This window comes from Oreochromis niloticus, linkage group LG3 (genome assembly GCF_001858045.2).
Source record: "Oreochromis niloticus isolate F11D_XX linkage group LG3, O_niloticus_UMD_NMBU, whole genome shotgun sequence".
Lineage (NCBI taxonomy): Eukaryota > Metazoa > Chordata > Actinopteri > Cichliformes > Cichlidae > Oreochromis > Oreochromis niloticus.
In genome coordinates, this window is record NC_031967.2 from 41,528,990 (window position 1) to 41,538,775 (window position 9,786).

General features: G+C 38.3%; 1 protein-coding gene across 2 annotated transcripts; it reads right to left on the minus strand.

Annotated features, from left to right (window-relative positions):
* Positions 1-3,497: 3,497 nt before the first annotated feature.
* LOC112843054 (uncharacterized) lies at positions 3,498-9,401 on the minus strand. Of its 2 annotated transcripts, XR_003215169.1 has the most exons (6): positions 7,453-9,401; positions 5,882-6,916; positions 5,597-5,752; positions 4,639-4,731; positions 3,711-4,281; positions 3,498-3,652 (listed from the first exon to the last, which is right to left on the minus strand). XR_003215169.1 is itself a non-coding variant. In XM_025900763.1 (5 exons), exons 2-5 carry the CDS (start codon positions 6,818-6,820, stop codon positions 3,961-3,963), a joined length of 1,509 nt encoding a protein of 502 aa, XP_025756548.1. In that variant the 5' UTR covers positions 6,821-6,916; positions 7,453-9,401; the 3' UTR covers positions 3,498-3,960. The 2 variants fall into 2 exon arrangements, 1 of the variants encoding a protein (XP_025756548.1); XM_025900763.1 differs by having other exon boundaries at positions 3,498-4,281.
* Between the last annotated feature and the right edge of the window lie 385 nt (positions 9,402-9,786).

Here is a 9,786-nt window from a genome sequence, read left to right on the forward strand (position 1 = left end):
TCTGTGTTATTTCTGTAATCAATATTTTTTTGTCCTTTCAGTTCAGAGTCCACTGCAGAGGTGCCCATTGTGTCCCAGTCAAACAGTGCTCAGCAGTTATTAGGTAAGATGACGTCTTTCTGTAGTTCATTATTCTAACAAGCAAAAAGTATTAAAGTGATGTTTATGTTGTGTATTTCAGACAGTGAGATGCAGAAACTGCAGGATATTCTGGACACAACAGATGTTGAAGGAAACTTCAACACACTTTTGATCCATTTGAAGACAATGATGGCCTCACAGTATAGATTTATTCTGAGACCTTGTTCATTTTCTTGAGAGACAATCCTAAAATATCCAAAAGGCCACAGGGGAAATGTAGTTTTCTGTAGTTGTTCAGTAACTAGAGGATACGTGTCAAACTCGAGGCCTGTGGGCCACATCCAGCCCAGCATACATTTATATCTGGCCTGCAAGATCCTTTTTATATAGATTCATTATTATTGTTATTCATGGCCCGACAATATGAAGTGCTAATGAGACAAAAACTACAGATTTAATAATTCAGAGCGTCAATCAAGTCAAGTTTCTGTTCTGTGTCAGGGTCAGGGTCTGCAACCCATCTTTTTGATTTCTTTTTATAGTTTTTTCTTCTCTCCCATGATAATGAACGTATGTTACGTTCTGGTGTTGATCATCAGTTAGGTTTTAGTTGAGTTTCATTATGGTTTAGATTTTCTTCTATGCCCTTGTGTCTGTTCTTGTTCACAATATTATACGGTCTGTCTGTTACTTTCAGTATGCTTGTGTTTAAGTCTCCCTTGTTGGTTCGTCATGTCCATGTTTCCTATGTTGACAAGCTTCTCGTGTGTGTGCGTGTTTTTGTTTCACTTTCCCTGTGGTGTCATTATGCTAATTTGTGTCAGCTGTTTCCTCGTGTGTTTCCACTTTCCCTAATCTGCTTTGTATGTTTGTCTGTGTGCCTTCTTTCTTTGTCGGATCGTCTGTGTTACCTCCTTCCATGTAGTCACAGTTCTCATACAGAAAGTAGAAGAGCTAAAGGGTTAAGGTTAACTCTAACGGTAACCCAGATATTGGCAAATGTGAGCTTGAGTAGAAATTCAGTTGCTGATCAGTTGCTGATTAAAGTGATGTTTATTTTGTGTATTTCAGACAGTGAGATGCAGAAACTGCAGGATATTCTGGACACAACAGATGTTAAAGGAAACTTCAACACACTTTTGATCCATTTGAAGATGATGATGGCAATCACAGATGGATTTATTCCGAGACCTTGTTCATTTTTTTGAGAGACAATCCTAAAATATTCAAAAGACCACAGGGGAAATGTAGTTTTCTGTATTTCAACAGTATCTAGAGCATATGTGTCAAACTCGAGGCCCGCGGGCCACATCCAGCCCAGCATACATTTATATCCGGCCCACGAGATTATAGATCCATTATTATTGTTATTCATTACAGATCATTCAGAGTGTCAGTCAAGTCAAGTTTCTGTTAATTGTCATCCGTTTGCAAATTCTGAACAAATTTTGATGACCACTAAATCAGTGTCATTTTTACTATCTATGATAATTAGGTAAAACACAAAACAGACTTTTCAGCTTTTTATAAAAAATTTTCTGTTGTTGTTTTATGGAGATCTGTAATGTAAATGTTACGGTCTTCACTTTGGGATAGCTTCTGTTTTAAATGTATTATTTGAAAATGAAATAGACCTGACAGTTAACAAAAAAGGTTATTATATTCTGACATTTTTCATAGTTCATGTTTGAGGTATATTTTTTCCCAATAACACTTGTAGTAACAATAACAAATGCTGATGAACCACCACTGAAACATTTCTTTTACCATTATTTGAGCTACCTGGATATTCTTCGCCTCTGTGGAAGGATTGTGATTAGTCATTTTGATGTATTTGGGGTTGCATCAGTTGTGACATGCAGAGCTATCCACTCGACTGATCACTTGTGGTATGGGAGGAGATGAAAGTACAAAGACAAGCACAGAGACGAGTCCACCATCAGAAGCCATGTGCCAATAATTTTCAATTCATTTTTCACTGGTTATGTTTTGGTTCATTTAGTCATAGTTAACTCCTTGGTTACTCAGTTGTAGTTAGTTGTTATTAGATCCTTTTGTTTCTTCACCCGCAGTGGTTTAGTCTCCTTTGTTGGTTCGTGTTTCTAACCTTTGATTTTTCATGTCTGTGTGGTTCAAGTTATCAAGTTTGTGTCATGTCTGCGTCTTGTCATGTTTATATGTTAAGTTCTTGTGTTGGTATTGTTAGTTAGGATTCAGTTGAGTTTCATTCTAGTTTTGTTTCTACTTTAGCTTCTAATTTATACGTCTCTCTTTGTGCTCCATGTTTCAGCTCCAGTTCCCTTTTCCCTCTGTATGTTCTACACTCCTCGTCAGTCCGCCCTGTTAACGCCACATCTTAGTTTGTCGTGTTTTTCTTGTTGTCAAGCCTGTGTTGTCATGTCTACATTTCTCAGTGTTTCCTGTTTTTATTTTGAAAGTCTTGTTTCTATGTTCATTGTACTGAGTCGTACTTTCCCAGGTGTCATGATGTCATTTGTGTCAGCTGTTTCCTCGTGTTAGGGTTAGGGTTCTTCTCATAGTTGTCATACTTACCACAGTCTTGTCACAGTTTTCATAGTTTTTTAGTTTTCCAAGTTTAGGCTCTAGTTTTGTTTTCGCCACTGTCCTTGTTGCTTTATTTTGCTTTCTTGTAATCAGCCATAATAAAGGCTCATTTTACGTTTGAAACTCAAGTCAACTTCGGCCTCCCTTTGTGTTTCGTTTGGGTCCACAATTCACAGCACGCCAGCGTACGCCGTTGTGACAAAAAAATGGTTTCTTGATTGATGATGATCAGTAAGAGTACATTTTGCTTCCATTTGAATAAGAAAAACAATCACCGTAATTGTAGGCATATATTTATTTGCTCAAGACAGTTTGTTACTTGTAGAAAATGTGCAACTGTTAATGTAACCAAGATTTATCATTTGGAAAAAAACAGAGGAGTTTATGAGATGGCAGGTGGCCCAACAACTTCACTTACCTCAGCTGGCAAAAGCTCTGCACTTACACTGTAAAAAGAAAAACCCTATTGAAATTAAAAAAATTGATGTCCAATGGTCACATCCAAAATATTTGACTTCATAGAATCCAAATTGAGTCACTTGATATGACCTGATACTTTTATGTTGATATAAACAATATTACTAGACTTGACTGAAACTTTAAATTTTGCATTGATCCAAATTGATTTTTTTACATGGAACCATATTTTAATTATTGAACCAAGCTAATATATTGAAATTTAACCAACCTAATGTATTCACATCGAACCAAATTAACATGAACTAATATGTTTGTGTTGAAGCCAGGTAATTGATTTACATATATTCAAACTATATTTTTTACATTTCATTTTATTTCAGTTCAAAAATGCTCTGCATTTCCTATAAAAAACAAGACAGTTGGCCAACCAATTATTTCAAAATTATTTATTGTTCCAAACCATTTTAACTATAATCAATAGAGAGGATTAGTAATATAAAGATTTAGTGCTACGGCAGAAATGATTAGAGAAATGTTTGTTTTATAAAACCTGCAACCTTTTGAAAACCAGTATAAAACCTGCAACCTTTTGAAAACCAGTATAAAACCTGCAATCTTTTTAGAACTGGTATAAAACCTGCAACCTGTCTAAAACTGGCATAAAACCAAAACTCTTTTTAAACCAATTTGCAAGTACTCAAAAATGTTTATATGTGCACTGTGCCTGTACAATGTAAAAAAAAAAATGTACACATGTATCAATGAAATCAACTTAAATCTCCCTTTCAAATGGGTGTTCTTATAACTTTTGAATGTAGAATACCACTGCAGGCCAACCAAGCAAAATAACCAAGCACACATGCACATGCATGTGCACATACACATGCAAACACACTACTGTGCAGTGTTAAGTTCACAATTAAGTTTGCGAATCTTAGAGGTCATCTTGTTAAAGTCAAGCTCCATCATAATCTTTTGAAGAGCCTCAAAGGTGAACCTGAATCCTCGTGGATATTCCATATTAAGAGCATAACAGAGTCCAAAGACCATTGCCACTCCAGCTGCCACAGAAGGCAACTCATTCAGGACTTCCACACCATCAATGATTATCCCGATGTCTCGAGGCTGATGTAGGAGGCTTGAGTTGTCCCTGAAGACGAAGAGTGCCATTGTGGTACTCTGCAGCTCTTCCTCAGCTTCATCTTTCTGGGATATCTTGAGGTAAAATATGGAACAAAATGTACAAGTGAAGAACTGAAGTCTGGCACACCTGATAAACCATAATAAACTACTATTTTGATAGTTGTTTGGTCACAGACTATTAGAACAATTATTTGACTAATCAGATTGTGAATTGCATAATCATTAAATTAAACCAATGGTGGAACATTTTCATAAATGTTCCACAAAGCCCAAGAAAAAAAAGAAAACAATACAGAACCCTAAGATATTAACTTGATGAGTTGATTAATCGTTGCTGTTCTACATTAATCACTGCATTTAATAGCAGAGTTGTCAAATTTACATCAAGAGACTGCATCTCATGTAGAGACAGAACAGATATGGACATACCATGTATTCTTTTATCAAGTCCTCAACACGTTCTCCAAGGTAGATAATGAGAGATTTAAGTATACACTCCCTCCTAATGTCAGCATCAGCACCCTGCAGGAACAGTTAGAATTGTTACTATGCAATATGGTGAGTATGCTGCGTGAGAGGAATTTTTTTTCACCTCTCTATCCTCATGAGGTGACTAATGCCCCTTTTCTACCGACAAATTGGCACGGTGCGCTTGAGAGCAGTTCAGTTTAGCGGGGATGAACTCGCTTGTTGCGGTGGAAACATAAAGCGGACGTAACTGGGAACAGGGGCGAACCCATCTGGCTATGAAAAGTCGCGCGCAAAAGTCTTTGTCCGCAACATCACAGCCCAAAGAACAACAACAATCGTGATATATGTGTGTTTTTGTACTTTGCTCTGTCTGTGGTTCATTTTGATTGGTTTGATTTGTGGTTCTTGTGGAGGAAGTCGCCATGGTCCAAAGTCAATGGAGTATGGTTGCTGGGAGTTTTTTTTAAAGCCTTTTGTGGGAGCGCTTCTATATCACATCACGTGGACACCACACACACCCAGGCCAATGAGGTGTAAAGGCGGTAGAAAAGCGTCCGCAGGGGGCTAAAATGAACTGAGCCACACCGTGTTCTGTCGGTGGAAAAGCGGCATATGCTTTCTTGTCCCTAAATAAAAGTTTATACGTATATATGTATGTATGTGTATCTGGCGAGTGAGAGTGAAAATGTGTCTCCAAAATAAATTTTGTTGTAGTTGTGCTCTGTACTTGTATAATGACAATAAATCTCTTCATTCATTCAAGGACAAAGCAAACACTTCTTTTCAACATTTTAAAAGGTCACAGCCATAATCACTGACGTTACCAAAATAAAACTGTAACAGGATACAAATTCTCATTAGATACAGGGGTTAAAATGCTAACTGTCATGTTAATAGTTAATTATATATACCCTACCTGATCAAGAAACTCTAGGATTATGGCAGTTTTTGCTTTGGTTGTCCCTCCTTTCTTTCTGATTATTTTAAGTAGCTGTGGGGAGTGCTTGTCCAGCTGGGCCATGAATCTGGTTAGCAAGGAAACTGCAGTAACCCGCAGAAACTCTGCATTAATCTGTACATGAGTAGACAGTGTACAATACATTTTTTAAAGACCAAATTCCAACAAGAAAAAGTCAAAACATATATTTCCCATTTCCAAACTATGATAAAAGGCATTAGTACAAAAAAGTTAAAGTTATACCTCTTCCATCTGAAATAGACCTGGCCATCTTTCCAAGAGGTTCTTGATGTCAAGCTTCTTATCCACAACCTCTTTCCTCCTGAATTCGAAGGTCCTGGCCATCTTCTCTTGTACAGTTTTCTCATTGTTTCTCTTCTTTAATTCGGTCAGGAGAGATATTTGCTCTAGTTCTAGGCTTTCTGGATTCTCACTGCTGGTCTGAGGATAGTAATTGGCCTCACCTCTTCTTGCCTTTTTGTTGTTCTTGGCTGGCTTGGGAACAGGATCTTCTCGTGACTTTGATTTGAGGGTATTTACTAAGAGCTCAGATGCAAGTCCATGTGACTTAAGCTGAGTGCGGTAATTGCTCATCTTAGTCTTTAGTCTGAGTTTCCATCCGTAGCTCTCATTGAAGGAGTCTGGTTGCCTCAAGCAGGGATGTTTCCTTGTCAGAGCCTCCGCAACGTCACTCAGGTCTCCATCACTGGGGTACACCTTGTAGGAGAAAATCTTCTCTGCCAGTCTTTCCAGAATGTCGGACAACATTTTCGATGTAGGTGTGAGCCTGGTTTGGTCCTTTGTGTATTCCGCATTCCCTTTCTCAAGTTGACCTTCTGTTTCAAAAGAGAATTGTGGGATGTTGAACTCCTTTGGCCAGGGCTCTGTGCGGAGTTTCTCAGAGGAGCTGCTGCTTAGTATGACTGTGTCATCAGTGTGTGTTGAGATGGAGCTTGTATCTAGGTCACTTTCTACAAATTCTAAAATTAATGTTTCAGTAGCAGACGGTATGACCTTGATGGTGGTAAGATCCTTGATCATGGAGGTTGAGTTCAAGTTCACAAATGTTCCACCAAAGTCTACATCTTTATATTGCAGCCTGATACCTCCAGCAACTTTGCATGACTCTTTAACTTGTTCAATGAGCTCTTCAACTGTGTCTGGCACCCTTGATAGATCCATCCTCTCAGAGCTATTGTCACTCAACAAAATGAGGAGTCATATGGGATTTGCCATATTTGTGGATCAAGTTGCCTCTCAGCGCTAGTGTACATAAAACTTACAACATAAAATAACACAAAGGAAAGAGACACAACACAGTTATCAGCTCCCACTGCAGGTTTTTGAACATATGTTATAAGGGTACTGTCACAGAAGACTGCAAATTTGGATTGCATGTTTAGTGTGTACAACCACACCTTATCCTATACAAAGGACATTTTCCAAAGCCAAAAGTGGTCCAGTTATGTCATGGATTTTTCTAGCCTGTATTGCACAGAAGATAAAGTGTGCTTTAAGTCCAACCTTGACTTTTTAGTGGACATGCAAGTTTACACAGAAATGTCAAAAACTGCCCAAAACTGAAAGATTGCATTGTAAAAACCCATTTCAATTACGAAGACTAGAAAAGGGGAAATGGGGCACATCTACCTACACAACCAGCACTGAGCACACACCTGGGTGAAGCCGAGAGAGCAATTATTGCACACAATAGTGCCAACACATCAGCAAGGTGAATGAGAGGATAATGAGGGAGGGTCTAGATTATTATGAAATGTTTAAAAAGGATGTGCAGTGTAAATGCAAAATGATACCTGTTCAGATTAAATGAAAATGTATGCTTCAGCCATGGAATGGATGGAGCGATCTGTGGTTCTGAAAGCATACAGAAAAAAAAGAATAATGTTACTTCTCTATAAAACACATAACATAGAAAAACCAAGAAATACGTAACATGACATACACATCCTTATAAAAAGCTAGTACTATAATTTGATTTAGGTTTACCAAACAGTCTACAGACCAGCCATTAGCGACTAAGTTTGGCATAGGGTCAATTTTTTGAAGTTAAAATTAAAATTTCTTCAGAAAATGCACATTTTTCCGAGCCGCGCCTGAAAGTCAATTGAAGGAATTAGTCTTATGTCATTGATCTTATATGCTGGCGTGTTATTTCTGTCTCTAAATCGTGCACATTAATAATTATCTTTTGCGCTCGGTGTACAAACACATAACACACAGATATTTATATGAAGAGAGACAGAGACAAATGTGCGCGCACAAACACAAGCTTGTGTCTAGAAACCGCGAGCTCACCAGAAAAATTCAAACGAAGCGGAGCACGGAGTTACACTATGAATGTTATGAACTATGAACTTATGCTAGCTAGCTGTATCCACCACCGATGCATCGTGGTAACGCTAGCTAGTTAGTATACTGGTAAAATACGGCTTTTTGCCTAACTTGCATTCCCGACTGTGATGGTCGGTTGCTGGTAACCAGTTCTAACGTCGCGCCGGATAGCTAGCTAGCTTGTAGCTAGCAGCTACAATCATGCAAAAATTCGGGGTGGCCGTCGACCCAGCTTAAATGGGGTTATTTTCTGCAATTTTGGCAATACAAATTATAAAAGCTTTTGTAACACACTTGGCTTTACTTACGTTTATTTTCAGATGAAATTAATCAAAATGTGACACGATGTTTCCAGCAGCCATGCAGAATAAAAATGGGTCCCGGTCTATTTCTGGTGGGCGTGTTCAAGTACAAATCACTTTGACTCAAATTAAAGATATTATCTGTTCAACATGGAAAGAAATATATGTTTTGAGAGAAATCAAAAACTTTGCGTTGTGTCCTTTGTACAGATATTTAGTTTCATCCAAATCAAAAGTGGTATTTTAAAATGCAAAAAGAAAGGGTTTCACAATCAAATCAATGATTTTATTCTGTTTTGAATGGCACTTATTAGATTGAATGAATGACTGCATGTTAGACTTTTTTCAGTGTAGAGGAAATCTGATTAATTAATAAGTATAAACACAAGGTATTTAAAAGAAGCCCATAATTTATATCTCAGAGTGTTGTGAAAAGATAAATGGTGCGTTTCAAGGATATTGCTTAATATAACTTTTGTTAATGAATGTTAGCACTGTTTCTTTATCCATTTGTTTATTTCGCTGTCTTTATATAGTTAAAATTTTAAAAACGAAAAACTGATGAAGAATTTGAGGAAACTGAAGACAAATGACTCCTCAGTCGAAATATTTGAATGTAATTTTATATTCCAGGAAGAAGGAATGTGTAAATAGGTACACTTTTGCGACGGCATAAGTCACCATTAAATATCAATTTAAAGCTGCAAATACATGTAAAAAACAAACCAACAAAACAAAACAAAAAAACAGGAGTAGGACAGTTAACTCAATAAAGCCTTTTGCAGTTCTATATCCAAAATGAAGCAATGAATTTTCAAGTAATGTGTAAAAACACAACATCAAAGAACTGTCGCCCAGCGACTTCTGTCTATTTCAGCTGACTGAACTGTGCAGTGTCGCCATAATCTAAAAGATAAAGTCCAGCATAGAGCGGCTGAGTGAATGTGGTCTGGACTCTGTGGAGGAGAGTCATCGTTTCAGAGACACTGTAGAAAGACAGAATACCTGCTCTGTGATCCAGGTACACTCCTACTCTGGAGGACCGAGGACCCGAGAGGACAGTTTGGAATTTGTTGTGCATATATATATATTAAAAAAACCACCCATCTCGCCCCTGCGGGCGGTTTATCCTTCAAGCTTGGGTCCTCTACCAGAGGCCTGGGAGCTTGAGGGTCCTGCGCAGTATCTTAGCTGTTCCCAGGACTGCGCTCTTCTGGACAGAGATCTCCGATGTTGTTCCCGGGATCTGCTGGAGCCACTCGCCTAGCTTGGGAGTCACCGCACCTAGTGCTCCGATTACCACGGGGACCACCGTTACCTTCACCCTCCACATCCTCTCGAGCTCTTCTCTGAGCCCTTGGTATTTCTCCAGCTTCTTGTGTTCCTTCTTCCTGATATTGCTGTCATTCGGGACCGCTACATCGATCACTACAGCCGTCTTCTTCTGTTTGTCTACCACCACTATGTCCGGTTGGTTAGCCACCGCCATTTTGT